Raw genomic sequence first — 23,789 nt, forward strand, 5'->3', positions numbered from 1 at the left:
GTATGGATGTCTTTTCCTTGCTCTTCCTTCATTGAACCTGTAGTCTTACGACATCCACCCCCTCTTAAACTTGCGCATCCTCCAGGCCAATAGTGTAGTCCATTTGGATCAAAAATCCACGTATATGTTTCTCAAGGTATTATACTCTGGATCATTTTGCCTCTAGGATCATAAATCCAAACATCTGTCTTTGTCACATCACAAGTCCAATCACTCCCGCTTGAATCGTAGGATATCAAGAACTCGATTTTCTTATCCTGTATGTATCCTTCGATATCTAATGATAGCTCATCTAATCCTTGTCGTAACTTAAGCTCTGTAAATCCACCAGGATTATATGGTATCTCAGACTCAAGCTCGTATGTCCAAACTGCTTATCTTCTACTAGATTCTCCCCTACATCTGCGTATGGCATATATTTGGCGCAGTAGCTCTAGCAAGTCCCCCACCACACGATTCTTGATATGGTGTTAGACGGAAAACTGACATGCTTCACACACTTCATGAAATTATGCAACTCTAAAAGTAGGCAACCCTGTAACCAACCCTTTGGACTATATTAATTTCAACCTTTGCACATTTGCATGTCCAATACGTTTATGCCATATTTCAATATCTGCAACCACTCCTTTTCCGCTAGCATACATAGCAAGAATTCCAACATCTAAAGTGAACATATAGCGCCAACTCTACTTCCTTTTGTGACCAATCTACACTTATCATTAAAATCTTCCATAGAGCAGCCTTTTGCATTAAATCGAACCTATCATATGGCAAAATATCAATCATATCATGCTCTATAGATACTCTAGAATCATACTCTTATATGCATACTTTTCCTTGGTCTTCCTGCATGTCCTGCAAAAACACTGGCAAAATTACTGACAGAGTATCTTCACCTCCTCTAATCTCACAATCTATATTAAAATCCAAAATATCTTCTTTGCACTTCTCTCTATCTTCTACATCCTACATATAGTCATCTTCAATCAATATATCTATCACTGCCATGTATCATCAAAAACTACAACATGTTTTTTATGGACTTGTTCTGCTATTACAACATTTGCAATTACCATCAAAGCATCTCTGTCTTCAAGCAACTCATAAGTCTTGGTCATTCTTGAGTGGCAGAGCTGTAGAAGCTAGCAGCAAAACCATAGGTACTAGTACTAGCATAAAAATAGGTATAGGTATAGGAACTGGGGTAGGCATAACGGTTGTAGGCATACCAGTGGAAGCCATGGACAGAATAGTAGAAGGTTCGGAAATAGGCGGAATCATAGAAGAGACCGTACTGTTCTGCAATTTGGATTTTCACAATTGCCGCTTTACCAAGGTAGTGACTGCATCCTTCGCATCCTGGAAGTTGGTCTTCAAAACTATAGGCTACGTTCAGTCCTCCAAAAGCTCTTCTAGTTGTGCTTGAAGCACTAGATCTATAGCTTCTAGAAATAACTCTACCTTCTCAGGCTCTAAGGCCGCTTGACCTATAGCATCCATCTCATTAAATCTCGATTCAAACTCTCAAAGAAGCTTGGTCCACCACCAAGCCCTTATTTGGCTTGTGTATCAACTCACGGAAGCTATACCTTGTATCCATCACGATATCTTCCAGATAGTATTCTTCTTTTAAGATTTCTTAAAGGCATGCCAAATGGGACTCACAGCATAGAGCTCATTAATATGTAGCTTTAGGGATGAAGTAACCAGCCACACAAAGTATTGGCTCATCATATGCGCAGGTATACCAAAGAACTCCATCTTTGACCCATGAAGCTTCAAGTAACTTGAAACATTGTGACCATCAAAGAGCTTCTTCTGACTTATATCACCTCCATAGCCTTCATGGCTGCAACTTCGTATTGTGCGTTGGCTTGAAGCTGCATTTGTTGCAGTATCTATTGCTGATTGTGTTGTTGTTGTTGCTACATATATGCATTAAAAGTCCGTAAAAGTTGCTTCAACTCATCACTAGAATCTGATAAACCTGCTAACAGAGACACTTCTTTCATCTTAGTTGTTGATAAACTGGATGTGGCTTTCACGTTGGGTTCACAAAAATCAAGGGGGCTTCGCAAATAGCCACTAACCATAGGGGTTCTTGTGATGAGACAAGACGAAAGATGAGAGACAAGAAGAATAGACGCCAAAGAATACTCTGTATTACTGAATACAAGCACCGTACAAAGATAAAAAATCCTCAAACAATTTATGACAATACAAGAATGATTACTCTCTGTGAGACCTTCAGCTTTTAGGCCAAAGTCAAGTAGAATCTTTGCTCAATGTCGTTATTTGGATAGCCTTCTAGGCTAAGGCACCCGTTCGGTACTCAAGCCTGTGTCCTCGTATCAAAGACACAAGATATCTTCAATTCTCAAATTGCCAAGCCTTCTCCTTCATCCATGCTTCTATTTATACAACTCTATCTCTTGTTTACAAACTCAAAATCTTGCTTTTCAAACACAAAAGCATGCTTTTGCCTTTCTTGCTATCACGTGTCTACCTAACAATTCCCTGGCAGCACGTTTTAGTGGTCCATCGGGGAACTATCCTCGGCGGCTTCGCCTGGCACTCATGACAATGCATGGGGTCTATCGTCTAGGTTTCCCAGAGTCCACCCCGTAACAGAAGGTACCGGCCATTCCCACAAGGATTAATCTGCAAGCTCGGGGTCCTAATTTGACAACTGAGGTCTCGATGCATCAACTAGCTCTATCAGAGATGTCCCACAAGGGCTTCTCGTCCGACTGGAGGAATCGTAGTTACCCTTGGTTCATGGAGTGCAACTCTTTTTTCCAACAACTCGTAGGGATTCAGGGAACCTTAACAGAGTTCTGGCACAACTGTCGCACCTTTCCCCTAAGATAATTACTGATTAAGGTTTTAATATCTGACCCTAGGTAAGTCAATGCTCGGCTCTATCTAATTTTTCCTAATTAACGTTTCATTCAATCTCTTGAGAGAAGCTCCCAGTTTATCGGGACCACCCATCCGTAGGATGGATCTATCAGAGATCTCGCTCACCCGCTTCCCGCAAATGTTTTTCTTTAGTTTTTTAATTACCTATCACATTAAGTTATGACATATGAAAGCATCTTCGTTAATTAACCCGTTATCACAAGTTCCTTTGCATAATTTTACAACACAACACAAAGACAGAGAAATCAGTCTTTTGGTAAAATATATTTTGCAAAGTTATTTACAATGCTTTTCCCCTTCTACCTACGCAAAAGATAAACCTCCGTTCATTGAAAAATCCCTTCTGTCTATGCAGAAGAAAACAAATCCTCCAAGATTTTCGTACCTTCACTACTGGGGACTCCAAGATCCCATTCTGATTTGCGTGAGGGTTAAGCAGTTTCTAGGAGCGATCGAGAGGTTTACGGCCAGAGCCTCCCTAGCACTCCCACCTCCTCCTGCCTAGCGGATCCCTCACCGAGTGACCTCTCGCCGTCGGGGTCGATCCAAAGCTCCTCACGGCGGTACAAAACAATCCCCCTTGGAGCAGGGTTCCACGTCTAGCCGTAGGGGAGGTATAGCACGATCTTTCCTCTTATTATCCTGATTATATATTTACATTCAGATCTAACTCCTGCAAGCACAATCAATATTTCCTGTGCAACCGTCAATGCATGCACAAATAAAAAAGAAACAGCAACAAGAGTTTTTAGCATAGGAAGCAGCCCCACCCAAATCTAGGGTTTCTCTTTTACGGTCCCACCTTATTCTTAGGGTTTCGCTTCCTATTTGCAACTCTTTTTCGGGATCTGCAGTTTATTTCGCGAATCTGAAGTTTATTTTATCCATATGAAAAATTTAGTATTTCCGCCCTAAAAGATAATATGGGCATTTATACCTATGACACGCAATTCATGCACTGTCCTGCCCTAGCCCGCACTTAGCAGGATTTCAAATGCTTTTCCAAGTCTGTTTAGACTTTAGAATTTACATTGAAAAATTCTTATCAATGTCCAACAAGTTCTACAGACTTCCGCTATTTATTTAATTTCATAATATTGATAGTTTCACGGTTGTTGAGTATTTCATAGTTATTTTTGCTTCAACATTCTCGATATTTTAGGTTAGTTTTTCTCGCTGATTCATACGTGGGTTAACTTATGATATTGACACTCTCGCTAATATAATTATTAATATTAACATTGCGTGTGTTTTCCGTAAGAATTTTTTAATTTTATTCTACTCATATTCCATGGTTTAATCGACGATGTCTAACCATTTGTCAAACTTTCAATATTATCTAGAAATATCAATTTTCATTTAGCTATGTTCTAAGTACAATGCTGATTGGTTTTCTGAAAACTTTACTCTAAGCAATGCAAAAATCATAAGCGCAATTTTTCTTTCATTTTTCATATATCGAATTATATTTCCACGCACCTAATTTATATGCATCTAGTATATATTTTCCTATGCAATTTTCTGTTGATTTAATGCATTGATTATTTCATGATATTATCTAAATGATTTTCTATAAATTATTATAAAATGTGTCTGTTTATCATTAGCAAAATGAAATAGAGATAGTTTCTTTCAAGAAAAAATTATAAAATATTCATTTCCCTAATACCGTCTACTTTTTTTCTGATATTATGATCACATGCGTCATTAATGAAATAAAAATAAATATTACAAAATAAATCATAATTAAGATATTTTCTTAATGACAGGCATATAATCATTTTCCAAGTGAAAGAGTATTTTTTCTGAATAGTTAATTATTATATTACTTAGGCTATTTTCCTAAGCGACAGTTCATATGCATTTTCTTTAAAATACGTTTATAATCATTTGAAGCCAAATATAGCGATAAGCTTATAAAACATTATTTTTTTGCAAACCGACGAGATGTTACCTCTCTCAGGTTTGCTATAACGAGTGTTTCGCCAATTCTTACCGCATCATTTTCTCCATCAGCCATGTTCTTTGCTTCCCTTGCTTCAAATGGGCTTTTTGAATTTCTACAACCTCGTGGAGCCATGGATGTCAGACGAAATTGACGTGGTAGTTCAGGGAGAGTTGATGGTTGTCCAGAAAATTTTCGCCAGCGTTTTACTTAGTGATATGGTTGTATGGGAGGAAGGTGTAACAGGGGGTAGAGAAAATGGAAATGAGGTAGAAGAGGGGTATTTGCCTCCTTCAAGGCTCAAGCTACAATGAAAAAGAGAAGTGGAGAAAATTTTCCATCATCACGAGGTCTTCCTTCTTGCTTTCTTTATGAATGAGAGAGGGTGTATTTATAGCCATGAGAGAAAGCATGCAGTCGACTCATTCTTTTGGCTACTTGTCAAGAGCTAAGTAAGCTTTATAAAAAATGCATTTTAATTGCCTACCTGTTGTATGGTGGCATGGGGATGATTTTAAAAATCTTTCTCTCCCTTTAGGTGTCAAAAACGTCATGATTTTTTGCCTATTTTTTCAAAAATGTCTTTTTTTCTTCAAAACAACTTCATCTGGTGGTTTTTGGCCAAGTTACCTCATGACTTACCTAGTTTATAAAGTCATGCCATACTCTTTGATACTTAACTTACTCAATATCATGCTCGTTCTTGCGCGTTCTTTGTTTACCAATTAAGGCTTTTGCGATTTGTCTTGTGGTTACGAAATCAATCTGATCTTTGACGCATTAAATGGAATCGGAAATGCTAAATGAAATATAATACAGGAAAATTTATGATCAAGCTATCGTAATATTATTTACGAGGTGTCTTTGCTTTTTGTTGGTTGGGAACATTAAGGCGTCTTCTCGTGTTAGATTGCAGAATTGATTTAATGCGAGACTCGATATCAAGAAAATTACATGCGATCACTTATGTGATAGCTCAACGAGTAATTTTTAAAACATTTCAAGCCCAAATTTATTTCTTGATGTGAAGTGTTATGGCGGGAATATTACACATGCCTTTACTTTTTACTTTTCATGTTTTCATTTTTTTGTAGGCCCTAAGTCAGGTTGCGACTTATTAAGGCCATAACTTTGTCATATAAACTTTGAATATAGTCATCAAGGTACTCAAGACAATCGTAATAATCTTGCTCTACGAGTCTACTTGGGTAGAATTACAAAAATCTTCTCAAAATGGCTAAAAATAACACTTTTCGTAAAACACACCACCTTTTGATATTTTTGGTTTGGACAACTAGTACTATTCAAAATAGGTCCTTGTATGTATTTGGATCTATCCAAAGTTCTCATTAAGTTATTAAAACTCAATAATGGATATTAAGACTATTTTGATGGACAAGTTCTGCTGGGTGAGAGTCCTGTAAAGATCCTATTTAAGGACACCATAAGCACATATCAAAATACTTGTATGGATGTATTTTCCTTGCTCTTCCTTTATTAGACCTGTAGTCTTACGACAACGTCAAGGTATTTCGTCACAAGAAGTGGCAGAGGAGGCTAAGGCAAAGGTGGGGGATGGGAAAGGAGGTGGTGGTGGGGGTCGTGGGAGGCGAGGACACACTTGGAGGGAGGGGGATGGGCGGATATGTGGTAGGGGGGAAGGGGAGCATCTGTTGCTAGGTGCTCCTCTAGCACGAGGGGCTAGTGGAACCAACCATCCTCAACTAGGGCTGTTGTGGTTGCCAAGACCCCAACTATCCCCTTCTCAACATCATTTAAATTTGATAAAGCAATCCTTGTCCACCGATGGGTGCACCTTTGACTAATGGCCAAATCCCTATTAAGTGGCCTTAAACCCAAAGTGTTTTCACTCCAAGGCCTGGGTGTCCGAAAGCATCGCATTTATGGCACTAACAAGGCTGTCCTATGACTAGATCTGACAACCAAAACTTAAGGTAGTTGTAGGGGTGGCAGATGGGACTTGCCAATGTAAGATGGGGCAGGGAAGATGGCTGGGATGGTGGGGTGCAGGCAATAGTAGAAGTGAGATATTGTAGGCTGTGAGGGGGAGGCAACATCAACTGTAGGTGGCAAGGGGGCAAGTGGTGTTGGCAAGAGGGAGCTGGCTGAGGGATGGCAGCAACAGCACAGAAGGGTGGGGCTACTGGCTATGAGATCCAACTTGGACTGAGGCATCCCAACTTAGTGCTTTCCACATCTTCAGAAATGTAAGGCACTCTCTCTGAGGCGGAAACATTGGTTTCACAAAAAAGTGTGTTGGACGTGTGCATGTGTGTGCGCACATGTATATTTATACAAGGTTTCTTCTATTTGTAGTGTGACGAATTCACATTTTCAAATGAATGGTCATTGGGAAAAAATGGGAAAAATAGGAAAAAGTCATTGTGTTGCTTCGAATAGTAATTCCACTGTGTTTTCTGGACAGCAAGAAATGCTTGAAATTGGTGCTATAAAAGCCCTATGCATCTAGAAAGTATTCATTGGTGCAGGATGTTTTGTTTGGGATGCTGGGCTGCCATGGTTCTCCATGAGTAGGAACAATTGTCTTTAATCTCCATAGCAGTACCTTCTCTCACCAATCCTCGACTGGAAGAAGCTCCCTCACAATAAGCTTCACCATCAGCACTCTTAAGTGTCTAGGTCAATGATCCCGAAAGTGCCCCTAGACTTGGGCTCCATAATGACATCCCAAACTACTAGAACCATCGTTGGACTACCTAATGAGTGACTTCACCTGATAAGTGACTTTACCTGGCCAATGCATGAGCTAGAGAAATCCCAGCAAGAGGTAATATGCCACATAGTAGCAAGTAGAACCTGGTAGCCACTACTACCATCCCTCCTAATAAGAATCTCCATACACTCCAACATAGTAGCTTCTGCCTTATGCCAAGAGTACGTTTGCAAGCTGCTGCACTGATGTGATATCAATATCCACATGGAAGCCAAGGTATCTCACTGAAGTACTGTGAGGAACCCAAGTAAATGCTCATGTGGCCTCCAATCTGGAAGCTGAATGTCACAAATCCAAAATCCATACAATTTGTGCCGATTGATAAGATCCCTTAAGGTCTACAAAAAGCATACATTGCAGCTACAAAATCACTAAAATTCTCCTCATCCCCATTCAAATAAACAGCCATGTCATCCACAAACTCTACATCCAATAATGCCTCAAACTGATGGGCAGTCTGAATGGGTGAGGAGTATAAAACTAGAACAGCTCTAAACCACTATTTGTGAATCTCATCCTCGACATAGTATCCTCTAGAAACTCCCAATCTACTATACCATTGAGTCCCAAAAATCAAGCACAATGATGTCTTCATTCCTAGAGCAGGCAAGAGCTGTGGATTCCTAGTAGCTGTGCTAGTATATTATTCTAGTTTTCATGTTAGAATGCCAAACCACTATCCATTATGTACCTTCAATGAGATCTTGGAAAGTGATTCTAAAGGTTGCCAAATATCCCTCCAAATTAACTTGGAATTTTTCTCTTTCACTTTACTAATCATCTTGGTTCGTTATATCCTTACTATTGCTTTGCCTAATTACTTGCTTCAGCAACCTACTAAGCATATCACTACAACACATGATATCCTACATGACCTTTGGTCCCACCTTTCAAACCTCATAAAATCTCCTAATAATATCGAAATGGTGTGAATTTGTCATTGACTCACATGAGTCACCCATTGTGAATAAGAAACAATCAAAATTACTATAAAGTCATTCTCTTTTTGTCCTATTCCCATATACCCTCTTAAGAACCCCTCTCATTTCCCATTGAATTTTCCACTTGCACAATGGATAAATATGTATTTAATTTGAGAACATGAGAGTCCCATTGCAAACAACAATCAGCAGATCCAAATTGACATCATTCACACATTTTTTACTGACTGCACAAAAGGATGCCATCTGTGATTTCTCATACTATGGCTGGCAAGGCCGTCACCCCCAAAAGCTAAAAATCTCTATCAAATGGAATTAATGGCCAACAGCTTGGATATTTCCAGCACCTCATTTTCAATGAAACAGCCATCCCCTAGAGCAATGAGCTTGGCTGGTCAAATTTCCACATTCTGTATGGTAAATTTTGTTCTATCCGTGCTTGTGTTATTTTTGCATTTTTCGGGTTAGTGAAAGCTTTTCTAGAGGGATGGTATGCTGCATAAAGGCTGAGGTTCGTTACCTAGTGTTTGCACATGGTGTGAATACTAATTTGTTGCAGTTTATTGGAATGTTCACAAAACTTGATTTTTACAAGTAAAAAATAATTTAGTTGAAAAGCAGACTTGGATCCCCAGAAAATCTTGCAAAAGGTAATTTGTCATGATTGGATTCAAGTGTGGGCAATTTTCAATGGGTTGGCATCCTCTTTTCTCCTTGTTCCTGTCATAAGATCCAAGATACACGCTCGATCTTCTTATATACTTAAAAGATATATGGTGAATATTATGCTGGCACAGAGAGAGAACGGATGAGAGAAAAGAAAGATGTAGAGAGAGAGATAGAGAGAGATTGACAACACACTAGGGACTGGAAGATGGGCTAGTTCCCCCCCGTGTGGAGTTATATTATTGACAAGGAGCAAGCTCCTCTGTTGCACATAAACCAATTCTTAACTTGTAGATCTTGGGAATAAGATCACGGTTCCTTGTACGGCATACAACCGACTAACACTTGCACAACTTGCAAGTTGGGACCTTTTGATCCTTCTTGAGTCTCTCCTTTTCTCCTACACAATATGTGTAGGGATCTCCTATTGGAGCTTGATTTCAGCAGAGCTTCTGTAGCACTTGCACCTTCTCTCCTACACTATGTGTAGGGATCTCCTCTTGGAACTTGATTTCAGCTGAGCTTCCGTAGCACTTGCTCCTCTTCTCCTCTTGGATGCATGCAAAGTGATGCTTTCTTCACCTCCCCCACACCGAAGGGGAGACCCTTCCTTTTTATAGGCTCCAAGAGCTTCTCTTCTTGGAGAGAGACTTGAGTGCCAAGATTGGAAAGGTTGATCTTCATGCAAGATGTGGCTGTTCCAAGACCTACTCTGCAGCACAAATTTTGAGATATCTCTCTATGCGTTGCTCGGATGGAAAAACGTCCAATAGGAAAGTTGTAGATCTCGCCGTTTCCGATAACCCTTGAGGGCAGTTTTTAGAGATCGGCTTTCTATCACGCGATATTTTAAAAATGGATTCACCATGTCTATTTTAAGAAAAGCGGCTTTTTAAACTCTACTCTTAACTTATGGTCCATGTAACCACCTTGAGCCATAGATAAGGAGAGTTCATTAGATTGCCTTGGGCCTTAACCTTAAGATTGACTTTCCACAAAAGCTTGTGTCATCTTAGACCTTAAAAAGAGAAAATCACTTCTCTCCTCACTTCCAGAGGATCACATCTCTCGTCTTTCTTAGTGAGACAATTACCTCTCTCGTTTTTCTTAGTGAAAGAATTACTTCTCTTCTTAATTCATTAAGAGAGAAAAGACCTTAAGCCTAGACTTGTAAGGGAGAGGATGACCCCAAATGAATGCAATGCTCATTACACACAAGTAAACATTCCCAGGCGTCCCCCGATGCACACATAAATACATATACACAATGCTAATGCACTTCCTCTTCTTAGAACTCAATCCATCTTCATTTATATGTAACTCCTTGGTTCTTGTGTACACTCTTACACTTGGCAGATGCTTCTTTTCCCCTTCATAACTTGTATTGCATATACGAGATATCCCTGTCACAGTGCTCTGATCACTCCATTAAGTGATGCACTAAGAATATTGGTCTCTAAATGGTCTCATGACCATGCTAGATCATCATTAACACTTAAAGAAAAGTAAGTCATTAATTTATTGACATAAATTTACTAAATAGAGAATGCGTAATATTAATTTAGCGATATCCCTCTAGCTTCTAAACAGTTGACCTCAACTATAGAGGGGATACATAGTCCTTAAGAAGATCTAGAAAGTCTTGTAATTCTCTCTCAGTCATAAATTGAGCATCCAATCGGAGATAATTCTTAAACTTAAGCAAATAGTTCTGTAATACCTTACCTGACCTTAGAGTATTGTCCTGATGGTGTAAAATTCTTTCATGCACAAGGAACTCTTTTGTTTCTTCTATGTCAGGTAAATCTTCCTTGATTGATTCCATTGGAGGTTCTCCAATATAGGGATGTAGCAAACTTATATGGAAAGCATTATGAATGTTTCAATGACTTGGTAGATCCAAAAAAAAAGTCACATCGTTTATCTTATCTGTAATCTTAAAAGGGCCATAATAGTGATTAGAAAGCTTAACCACTTTACCCTTTTGACCTTTCTGTTTCTTCAAGCGAGCCTTCCCAAACTTAAGAAGAACATACTGTCCCAACTTGAGATCTAACTTATGACGATGCTTATCAGCTTCGCGTTTATACTTCTCTTGTGTCCTTTGGATAGCAGCTTTTACTTGAGTGAAAGTTGTATCAATGTCTCTAACAAACTCATATGCTGCAAAGATCTTATTCTTCATAAGAAAAATGGGTGGTAAATGAGGCTTACCATAGATGATCTCAAAGGATGCCTTACCAGTACTAGAGTGCACTGTGTTATTGTATGCAAACTCTACTAAAGGCAAATAATTTTTCCATTCTCTTTGATTATCAAAGACATAGGATTTCAAAAGGTCTAGAATAGTAGAATTAGCACTTTCACTCTACCCATCCGTTTGAGGATGATAAGAGGATGAAAACTTTAACCGAGTCCCGAGGTTCTCGAAGAGAGCTTGCCAAAAGAGGCTGGTCATGCGGGGATCTCGATCACTTATAATGGACTTAGGTATGCTATGATGCTTGAAAATATGAGCAATGAATAGCTTAGCCATATGATCCGCTTTGATTATCTTTCGCACAAGTATAAAGTGAGCTTGCTTATTGAATCTATCAATGATAGTCCAGATTACATTGTTGCTTGCTTGTGTGCGAGAAAGCTCCATCATAAAGTCCATGGCTATACTTTCCCAAGGCTCATTGGGAATAGGTAATGGCTTCAGTAGACCAGGTGGTTTATGCATGTCATACTTTACTTTTTGGCATATCTTGCACTTGTCGACATATCTTTTAATGTCAACTCTAAGAGTGGGTCAAAAGAAATATATTTCCAATGCTTGAGTAGTGGGTAGAATACCCCTATATCCAGCATATGGAGATGCATGTGCTTCATCCATTACCTTGTGTCGCAATCGTAATACTACACATATTGCTCGATAATGATACAAATAACCATCTCGAATCGAGTAAGGTGTCGCTGATCCCATATGGTTGAGAAGTCGGAATTAGTAGTATACATTTTGGGTAAATCCATGAACTTGTTATGGTAAACAGTTGTGATTGCATTCACTCGAGGTTGCCGTGATAGAGCATCTGTTACCACATTCTTAGTTCCAGATGTGTGAAGGATTTGAAAGTGAAACATAGATAAGAAATTTGCACAACGCATCTGTTTTTCTGAGAGCTTCTTCTAAGTGAGGAAGTATCTTAGACTTTCGTGATCTGTTTTAATAACAAAATTTGTACCAAGTAGTGTTTCCATACTTGAAGAGCATGTATCCGAGATACAACTCGACCTTCTTATATACTTAAAAGATATATGGTGAATATTATGCTGCTGCAGAGAGAGAACAGATGAGAGAAAAGAAAGATGGGGAGAGAGAGAGAGAGAGAGAGAGAGAGAGAGAGAGAGAGAGAGTATATTAACGTCTCTAAAAGGCCAATGTGGCCTATGAGACCAAAGCAGTACATACAATGATGGTGTGTTTCTCATCTAGAACGAGAAAAAAGATGAAAAACATGCCTATAAGACTGAAAAGGAAATGAAATGAAATAGTGTCCCATAAAAGGGAAACATGTCAGTGATCTGAAAGTGAGAGTAGAGAAAGGAAAACTCTCCATCAATGATATGTCTATTCTCTAGGGAAGTGTATCTCTGCATAGCTAAGGCGTCTTGGCATCTGTCTCCTGTGGCGCTCAATGATGGCTTTAATTTGTCTGTGGTGTGGATGTCTAGGCCTTCGTCCGGGTGGACGTGGGCGCCTAGACCGGCTAAGTGCCATTGCTCTATCCAAAGGGACACCTACAGAAGATGAGGTCCAATGATGATGTACTCCTGTAGGCTGTGTGGCAGTAGTAGTGGTATCTGCCATACTCTGTCGTGTATCCATGAAAAAGTCAGTGACTGCTCTCTGTCTATGTGAGCCGAGCTGTGGGGGCCTCCTACTCCGTAGAATTGTTGCTCTGCGCCTCTGGAGCTCCAAGAGGAAAAATCCCAAGCATCTCTGATCCTCATACTGCATGATCCGTCTCAGGGGTCCAAAACCCTCTCGAAACAGACAGTGGTATCTACCTCGTATGTCGTAATATACAGTGCATCGGCAGATGTAGTGTTCCTCTGTCTCTGGCTCTCTGTCGCATAGTGGGCATATGCGTTCTTCTGTCTGTATACCCTCCCATCTGCCTGTCTCAATCCTCAGGTGGTGGGATGAGGTGCGGATCTGAACAATAGCTGTGCGTAGTCCATGAGGCAGCTGTGTGTCCATGTAATTGGGTCGGGTGATGAAACCATCCTCAAATACCTGGAGGAAGTGGGTCTGGTAGTGTGCCATCCTCGTGCCATGGGGCGAGGGGGGTCGGATCTAGGTCTTCTCCGTATCTAACTTCAGTATGTCTGCTCTGATCACATGGTTTAGCTCTGATCGGCTTAGGTCAAGTGTAGGGCAATCCAGGCTATAGTCAAAGGGGGGTAGTCTGTCAATCTGCAGACCATGTAGACGCATCCATATACTCATCTGAGCATACCAACAGTGTCTGTCACCGTCTGCTGCTAGTTGTCTAGAAGAGGCCAGGGCTAGCTGTGGGTATCTATCTTGGGGGAGCTCCCATAGTCTATGTATGAAAGTCACTGCCTGAACCAAGGCCTCAGCCACCATGGGTGATGCCCCCAACTCAGCTCTGATAATCTCATGTGGGGTCGAGCTCTTCGCTCGTATCATGCGTGAGATCATCATGACCAGTGGTCTTTCCATATGCTCCCATCCATCATAGTATTCCTTCTCTGGTCCATCCTGGTCTCCCAAAGGCTGTCTCCTCGTGTGAAACAGACTCGGACCCCAAATAGCTGCCCCATATAGGAGTGTGGGTGTAACCAAGGTGTCAAAAAGCCACAGTTTGGTGCGCGGCTCATGAAATTGTATGTGAGCACATTGCCTCTCCAATGCCCCTAAGGCTGCATATGCTTTTGCCAAACGAGCCTCTGATGTCTCTCTCCAAGAGAACTGTGGTTCCTTCAATGTGACCCCCAAATAAACATACTGCCTAACCATCTCCACTGGCTCTCCGTCAAAAGTAAACTGGTGCTCAGCTCTTGTCACCCAAGCAGCTGAAGTGTTAAATACCATAACTTTAGTTTTCCCAAGGTTCACCTTAAGATCTCTATCTCTGCAAAAAGCTGATAATGCATCCAAGTGTCTATTTAGTCCCTCAGGTGAGTCAGATATAAGTACAATATCATCGGCATAAAGCAGTAATGGTATCAGCACTCCAGCTAGGCTGGCTCCGGCCCCACTTGTCCTATCCACATATTCTGAAATTTCATCTATATACAGCCCAAAAAGTGTCGGTGAAAGTGGACAGCCTTGTTTCACCCCAATGGTGCTATTGACTGTATCTGAGATGCCCTCAGGTGTTCGTACTCTGCCTGTCACTGTCTCATATAGGGCATAGATACTCCACTGTATCTCTATGGGCACACCAATGTTTTGCATTCTTTTCATGAGTCTAGCACGTGGCACTGTGTCAAAGGCCTTGCGAAAGTCCACAAAACAGCAATAGATCTTTTTCTTGAATGCCTTGCCTTCTTCAATGATTGCCCTCAACGTAAAGATATGGTCTAGAGTTGTATATCCCCTCCTGAAGCCAGCCTGGCCTTTTGACCTCAGGCCATGCATCTCGGCCCATTCACTCAACGCTTGTTCCACGATAGAGCCATATATCTTGGCCAGCATGTGTCCAATCATGATAGTTCGGTAGTTACTAGGTAGCGCGGGGTCTCCACTCTTAAAGAGCGGCACAATAATATGGTCTGACCAACAGGTTGGAAATCCCTCACAAACTGCCCTATTAAAGATGTGAGCCAGCGTTGGTGCCAGAATATCACAGGCATGCGTGAAGTGTTCAGCCACTAAACCCTCATGGTCTTGGGCTCTTCCATTTTTCAGCTTCCATATGGCATTCCTCACTTTTTTTTCTGTGAAAAATCTGCAATTTGCTGGTCTTGAGGTTGAGGGGAGTGGCATAGGCTCTTGGCCAGGGATATCATAGAGTGTGCAAGCATATCCATGCCAATCATCCGGTCTAGTAATTTGTAGGGGTGGCTGGCTCTCATGCATCTTTTTCCACGCTCTCTTGCTGTCCTGCCCCAAGAACATGGAATACATTTCTGTTTCTAGTCTGCTTAGGTATTCCTGCTTCTTTTTGCGTACCAACCGTCTGAAGAGTGTTCGAGCATGCTTATGGGTGCATATACCAAGTGCCAGCTCTCGCTGAAAACGTGCTCGTGTCTCTCTGCATTCATCATCATACCAGCCATTCTGTGGAGCATTACCTCGTGGAGGTTTATCTGACGGTGTAGTGTGTGGGAAAGCGTATGCTGCTGAAGTGTGTATTATCTCGGCCAACTGTCCTGTAAACTCATCCAGAGAGGCCTGTGTGTCTAGCTCCCTCAATGCATCTCGCACAGTAATGCTGTATATGTGTGAGGTCGCTTCCACAAAATCATAGCGTGGTAATTTTGGTATATGTGACTGTGCTTCATGTATATGCCCATATTGCATTGTGAAAGCTAGAATAGCATGGTCTGCTACTAATCCAATTGGTCTGTCCGAGATTTCAAAACTTTTTATGTCAGGTAGCAAGTTGGGTGATCCAATCAAATAGTCCACTGTGCTTGACCCCTTCTTGTTATTCCAACATGTGAAGCCATTAGATCTTGGCCACTGTGGTAGCCCGTTAAGGATGGCCAAACCATGTGCACTTCCTAGTGGCCTATGAGACCAAAGCAATACATACAATGATGGTGTGTTTCTCATCTGGAACGAGAAAAGATGAAAAACATGCCTATAAGACTGAAAAAATGAAATAGTGTCCTATAAAAGGGAAACATGTCAATGATCTAAAACTGAAAGTAGAAAAAGGAAAACTCTCCATCAATGAGATGTTTGTCCTCTAAGGAGGTGTATCTCTGCATGGCTGAGGCGTCTCGGCATCTGTCTCCTATGGCGCTCAATGATGGCTTTAATTTGTCTATGGTGTGGATGTCTAGGCCTTCGTCCGGGTGGACGTGGGCGCCTAGACCGGCTAAGTGCCACTACTCTATCCAAAGGGACACCTACAGAAGATGAGGTCCAATGATGATGTACTCCTGTAGGCTGTGTGACAGTAGCAATGGTATCTGCCATACTCTATCATGTATCAGTGAAAAAGTCAGTTACTGCTCTCTGTCTATGTGAGCCGAGCTGTGGGGGCCTCCTACTCCATAGAATTGTTGTTATGCACCTCTGGAGCTCCAAGAGGAAGAATCCCAAGCATCCCTGATCCTCAAACTGCATGATCCGTCTCAGGGGTCCAAAACCCTCTCGAAACAGACAGTGGTATCTACCTCGTATATCATAATATATAGTGCATCGGCACATGTAGTGTTTCTCTGTCTCTGGCTCTCTGTCGCATAGTGGGCATATACGTTCCTCTGTCTGTATACCCTCCCATCTGCCTGTCTAGAAGATGGGCTAGTCCCTCCCCTTGTGGAGTTATATTATTGACAAGGAGCAAGCTTCTCTGTTACATATAAACTAGTTCTTAACTTGTAGATCTTGGGAACAAGATCATGGTTTCTTGCACGGTATACAACCGGCTAACACTTGCACAACTTGGAAGTTGGCACCTTTTGATCCTTCTAGAGTCTCTCCTACAAATATGTGTAGGGCTCTCCTATTGGAGCTTGATTCCAGCAGAGCTTCCATAGCACTTGCACCTTCTCTCCTACACAATATGTGTAGAGATCTCCTCTTGGAGCTTGATTCAATAGAACTTCCACAACACTTGCACCTTCTCTTCTCCTCTTGGAACTTGATTTTAGCGTAGCTTCCGCATCACTTGCTCCTTCTCTTCTCCTCTTGGATGCATGCAAAGTGATGCTTCCTTCACCTCTAAAATGAGAGTCAACCACCAATTGCTAGCTGTGTCTTTCAAGTGCATGCCTACATGCCTAAGCTTAGAATTTTCTGAGAAATTATCATTAAAAAAAGCAACTTCAAATTGGCTGACAAAGGCTAACGCCTTAGCAAGATCTCTCTTACCGGAGTAAGAGTCAAACTTTATGTCCTTATCCCCAGACTTGAAAGTCTTAGTCTTCTTAAGTTTGCTCCTCTTATGGTCCCTCTTTGTCCGTTTGCGGATTGCACGAGACTTAGAACCAAGAGAGTAGAAACTAGAAGATGATGATGAGAAGAAGGAACTTGAGTAATCAGGAGAGTAGCTAGTTGTTGAGGGAGATGACTTTCTCCTTATCCGCCTCCCTAGAGGTGAGGTATTTTTACTCTTCTTGACCTGAAAGTCCTTCCTTTTAGGAAGCTTCTCAGCAATTAGAACCAAGAGAGTAGAAACTAGAAGATGATGATGAGGAGGAGGAACTTGAGTAATCAGGAGAGTAGCTAGTTGCTGAGGGAGATGACTTTCTCCTTATCCGCCTCCCTCGAGGTGAGGTCTTTTTACTCTTCTTGACCTGAAAGTCCTTCCTTTTAGGAAGCTTCTCAGCAATTAGATGCTTTGCACCTTCACCATCAATTGGTGTAATGGTATTTGCTGCAGTATCACCATCTTTTGGAGAATCCCATCCTTCATAAGTAGCTTCTTCCCTTGCTCTTAATCTGTCAATCAATCGACGTACTTCGGGAATCTCCAACAAGCTACGATACTCTATCAACTGAGCCTGTAATTGCTCACTTATAGGCACTTCATCAATTGCCATCTTTACCTTCTTCTTGCAAGGATTGCCTTTACTTTGAGAAAAGCAAAGAGACCTACTCTGATACCACTGTCATAAGATTCGAGATACACGCTTGACCTTCTTATATAGTTAAAAGATATATGTTGAATATTATGCTGGCGCAAAGAAAGAACAGATGAGAGAAAAGAAAGATGTAGAGAGAGAGAGATAGAGAGAGATTGACAACACACTAGGGACTAGAAGATGGGCTAGCCCCCCCCCCCCTTGTGGAGTTATATTATTGACAAGAAGCAAGCTCCTCTGTTACACATAAACCAATTCTTAACTTGTAGATCTTGGGAACAAGATCACGGTTCCTTGCATGGTATACAACCGGCTAACACTTGCACAACTTGGAAGTTGGCACCTTTTGATCCTTCTTGAGTCTCTCCTTCTATCCTACACAATATGTGTAGGGCTCTCCTATTGGAGCTTGATTTCAGCAGAGCTTCCGCAGCACTTGCACCTTCTCTCTTACACAATATATGTAGGGATCTCCTCTTGGAGCTTGATCTCAGTAGAGCTTCTGCAACACTTGCACCTTCTCTTCTCCTCTTGGAACTTGATTTTAGCAAAGCTTCTGTAGCACTTGCACCTTTTTTCCTTCTCTTGGAACTTGATTTTAGCAAAGCTTCCATAGTACTTGCTCATTCTCTTCTCCTCTTGGATACATGCAAAGTGATATTTCCTTCACCTCCCCCACACCCAAGGAGAGCCTCCCTTTTTATAGGCTCCAAGAGCTTCTCTTCTTGAAGAGAGACTTGAGTGCCAGGATTGGAAAGGTTGATCTTCATGCAAGATGTGGCTATTTCAGGAACTACTCAGTAGTACAAATTTTGAGACATCTCTCTGTGCATTGCTTGGATGGAAAAACGTCCAACACGAAAGTTGTAGATCTCGCCGTTTCAGATAATCTGCACGGGCCGTTTTTAGAGGTAGGATTTCTATCGGGAGATATTTTAGAAATGGATTCACCATGTCTATTTTAAGAAAAGCAACTTTTTAAACTCTACGTTTAACTTGTGGTCCATGCAATCACCTTGAGACATAGATAAGGAGAGTTTATTAGATTGCTTTGGGTCTCAACCTTAAGATTGACTTCCCACAAAAGCTTGTGTTATCTTAGACCTTAAAAAGAGAAAATCACTTCTCTTCTCACTTCCAAAGGATCACGTCTCTCGTCTTTCTTAGTGAGACAATTACCTCTCTTGTTTTTCTTAGTGAAAGAATTACTTCTTTTCTTAATTCATTAAGAGAGAAAAGACCTTAAATCTTGACTTGTAAGGGAGAGGATGATCCCAAATGAATGCAATGCTCATTACACACAAGTAAACGTTTTCAGGCATCCCTAGATGCACACATAAATACATATACACAATGCTAATGCACTTCCTCTTCTTAGAACTCAATCCATTTTCATTTATGTGTAACTCCTTGGTTCTTGTGTACACTCTTACACTTGGCAGACGCTTCCTTCCCCCTTTATAACTTGTATTGCATATACGAGATATCCCCGTCACAATGCTCTAATCACCCCATTAAGTAATGCACTAAGAATACTAGTCTCTAAATAGTCTCATGGCCATGCTAGATCATCATCAACACTTAAAGAAAAGTGAGTCATTAATTTATTGACATAAATTTACCAAATAGAGAATGCGTAATAAGCAATCAATTTAGTGACAGTTCTTAAAGGGAAACTCAGGGTATGGCCCTAAATAGAGAGTCGTTTGGAGGGTGAGTACCCTAGAGATTGATCTAATTTTTTTTGACTAGTAGGTGAGATGCACATACCATGGATCGATTCTCAATAGATCCCTCAGTGATCACACAGTGCATCGACAGCCCAATGCTAATATTTATGGCTAAATAAGATATTACCCTTGTGATTCTATGTACTATAAAATCACAATAGTTTGTTGGCACAGCCTACAAAGACATTGATGAGTATGCAAACCTGTCTTTCCAATTTGTAAAACTGGAAGCGTGCAGGAATCAACCACTCGAGACTCTCACTACAAGCAGCCATTTCTGTATCATTTGGCAAGAATTGCGAACATGAGAGCTGTGTTGCTCCTTTTAAATGAATTATACAATGTATATGACCTTTTTGAACAAAGAGCACTACTTTACACATTCTAAAGTGCAAGTGCCCTATTCAATATTACAAGAAACAAATAGGTGTGGATACTGGTGCATGCTGTTAATAACTAAAGCTTACCAGACTGGATTTCTGACATAACATATCCCAGGTCATCCCTTGCTAAAATCATGTCTTCTTGACTAAACTCGCCACAAAAGAAAACAAAAGTGGGGAAAAATATCAATTGTGTAGGCGTTCAAATAAAGTAATACCGCATTAATAAGTTTTCCCAAGAAAAAAGAATTCTATCAGTAGCACCTTGGAAGAAAACCATGAGGTAAAAGACAAAGTACAAAAAGGACCTTGTATAAGACTATTAAGTGCATTATAAATACAATGGTTGGGTGAAAAACCAGTTTGGTGGGCTGTAATGCAAAAACATATGTGGCACTAGGTGGAAGAAGGTGCCCATCTCCCACATCTGTATAAAAGCATCTCTTCTCATCTGCTCACAGCTGCCCTACAACCTCTCCCATCTCCCACAGAGCATATGAATAGTCTGTCCCAATCCTAGAGAGAGTCTCTGCAGTAGATACATCCTCAAGGGTCTGTAGTAGATACCTCCTCAAGATCAATTGTATGGCTACACCTTGCAATCCAAACGAACCAAGCAATGATGCTAGCAATCAGCTCCCATCTGAGATACTGCCCCCTCTAACCAAGAAATTAGCCTATTTTTGTTAGCAAATGCCAATTATGAGCTCATAAATGATAACCTTCAGCAGTAGTGGGGATTGACCACAATACCACAAAACAAAAAAATTTAGTGAAATCACATGATGATCATCTGCCAATGAAAGGATTCCACATTACTGATTCTTGTATGATATTCTGCTCAAGCTGTAGTAGAGCAGAGTGTGCGCTAGGTTCACACATAGAAATATGCTCTCTTGTTCTTGAGTGCAGTTCCACGAGAGAGAAGCAAGGGGGAGGCTATGGCAAGACTAGAGTAGGATATGTGGTTTCACTAGAATGGAGCTAGAGGAAGGCTATGGTAAGACTAGAATCAATTGTACATGTGCTGGTCGGAGTGAGTGCTAAGTACCAAAGAATGGCCTAGAGAGAGAGTGACAAAGAGAGACCATGCACATAGAATTAGAGCAAGCAGGAGTGCTGTAGAGGGAGTGGGGAGTGGAGAGGGAGTAGTGAAAAGGAGAGAAGAAGTTAGAGAGACACCAAGCTAGTGCAAGCTCCATAACATACCAAACAAGTCACATTGATAGAGTAGAGAGATACAACTTTTGCCAAAGCAACAAGGCCAGAGTAACCACTTCTACCAAAGCTGAAAAAGTGTTTGTTTATAGAAAGATATTCCATCTGATGAAGTTGAGACCCTTGGCGAGTAAAGACAAAAGTGCTCCCAGTGAAAGCAAAAAGACTTGTTCCCATGGCATTGCTAGAGCTAACCGCGGCATCATTGGAGCTATGCTCTAGTGGCTACTAGAGCCGTTCCACATCTTTACTAGACGTAGGCCCTAGTAGGCTATATATCACCCACCACAGAAGGGCTCAAAGTCGTGGTGTGTAGTATACATCAGCTATGTTTCTGAAAAGCAAAGCAAATATTATGTACATTGTAGAACAAGAATGTGAAGGCCAAAGTAACCACTTCCGCAAGAGCTGAAAAAGTGATGGTCTGCAAAAAGATATTCCATCAGATGAAGTTGAGGCCTCCAACAATAATATTAAAGGTGCTTCTAGTGAAAGTAGAAAGACGTTTTCCCATGGCATTGCTAGAGCTCAACCACACCATCATGTTAGGTATGCTGTAGCCATTGCTGGAGTTGCATCTTGGTAGGCTACAAATCATCTGCCACTAAAGGACACATGGTCCCGATGAGTATACATCAGTTGTGTTTCTGAAAAGCAAAGCAAAGATTATGCACACTGTACAATAGGAATGCCTTCTTCAGGTGTATTTTGTCGAAGGCCCTACTGCTGAATCTGAGGCTGCATGAGATGCTGAAATGTGATGGAGAAATGCTTGGGCTGCCTCTGATGTACTCGGATCTACGCACCAAAGCTCAAACCGCCGCGTCGCCTGCTACCCCCGCCTCCCTCACGATCGTCGCCTGCGCTGGCGCCCCCTCCTTCCTCGCCTGAGCTCTCGCCTGGCCTACTCGTTGTCCCCCCCAATCTTCCGCCTCGCCTATCCTGTCCGATGTCCCGCCCTGCCCTGCCCGTCGCCTGTCCTGTCCCGCCCTGCCCTACCGGCCACCCCCACCCTGTATGTCGCCTTGCCTTGGCCGCCGCCCCGCCTTGCCTATCGCCCTGCTAGGGCCCAACTTCAGGACTGGCTATACTCCACGCTGCGCATCGGGATAGCGCAGATCGAGGAGGCACTATCCTTTCTGCGTCCTTCGCCGATGCAATGACAGCTGTAGGAGTCCCAAAGGTACAGGTGGCAGTGAAAGATGTCAAGAATATCCCACAGTTCCTAGAGATCGAGGTGGGCGGGCACTCCTTTAGGCAGCAGGTCATTGTGACGGGGCAGCCAGGGCAGTGCCTGCGCTGTCACGACTTTGGACATCAGGCAGCAGGTTGCACGCGTTTCAGAGACAAGGTGGCTCCGCCGACAGGCCCACAGGTGGATGCTGATGGCTTCACACAGGTTCAGAGACAACAAATAGGAAGACGGCAGGGGGGGCGCAGCCTATGTCTTATACCCAGCCTCGGCAGTAGGGAGCAAGTGAACGTGCGACACCCCCTCGGCAGAGCACTCCTCAGCCCCCTCTTGCTCCCCCCCCCAAACCTAGCAAGACCGCAGCCCTCCACATCCACCACCCGCGCCACAAACTACCTCTCCTAAGTCCCCACAGCCCCCACACCCACCTTCCCTCACATCCCCGCGCCGCCCCCCCACCCCCCCCATTGACCCTGGCTCATAGTCCCCCCACTCCCAGGACCACTAGCCTCCCCCCCCCCCCCCCAAACACCTGCCATGTACTTCCGTCCACCCCACCATCCCTCGATCATCCTCCCCCCCACCACCTCCCGTAGCAAGCACCTTCCTTGATCCGCACCTGTTTCAGGCGCCCCCCCCCACAGGAGGTGATGAGCCACACACGCCTACATCCTCTTCGCACCAATAGTCCTCCCCCTCCCATATAGCCACCAGCTCATCCACCCCTACCACCCATCACACCTTTCCGAGACAGGCACACCTATTGCCACAGGAGTTCTTCCGCAGTGGCCCATGGTCCTACTTGAGAGTTGCAGAGCACGGAGAGTTCCCACTACCTCTAGAGGTGGGGATCTTCGTGGTTCATAAGTCAAGGAGGGGCAAGGTCCGTCTACTAGCACCACCGGATGGACCAAACTACGCCTTCTTTCTTTAGTCCTCTCACTCTGGGGAGTGGACGATGCCACAGATAGAGGAAGAGTTGAAGAGTCAAGTGGCAGACCACACCTCCCAGTGCATGGGAGAAGAAGGACTAGTACTATTTGCACAACAGTGGCCTGGTTGTATGATGGACATTAACTAGTGGGCTAGTGCTGAGGTCCATCACCTAAGCATTATCTTTCAAACCCCTCCACAATGGAGAGCTTCGAGGAATGTGATTGAGTGGCCCCTAGCGCAGGCGGCCCGTTTCTACCACTGCACAGAGGCTCGACTCTCAGCATGGTTGATAGATGCATTGATAGTATCACCTGGAACTTCTATCA

The 23,789-nt window shown here is 42.4% G+C and overlaps 1 protein-coding gene across 3 annotated transcripts in view; it reads right to left on the minus strand.

Moving 5' to 3' along the window:
- Positions 1–23,789, minus strand: part of LOC148010490 (uncharacterized) — a 164,170-nt gene that overhangs the window by 11,198 nt on the left and 129,183 nt on the right. For all 3 annotated transcript variants that reach the window (XM_087672138.1, XM_087672137.1, XM_087672136.1), the window contains exons 8-9: positions 20,202–20,263; positions 19,938–20,011 (exon numbers count right to left, since the gene is read on the minus strand). In XM_087672138.1, the coding sequence (XP_087528264.1) occupies positions 19,938–20,011; positions 20,202–20,263 (136 nt within the window). The remainder of the gene's footprint in view (positions 1–19,937; positions 20,012–20,201; positions 20,264–23,789) is intronic.

Source organism: Lygodium microphyllum, chromosome 29, assembly GCF_053477565.2.
Source record: "Lygodium microphyllum isolate KBCC chromosome 29, Lygodium_microphyllum_v1.1.10, whole genome shotgun sequence".
Classification (NCBI taxonomy): Eukaryota; Viridiplantae; Streptophyta; class Polypodiopsida; order Schizaeales; family Lygodiaceae; genus Lygodium; species Lygodium microphyllum.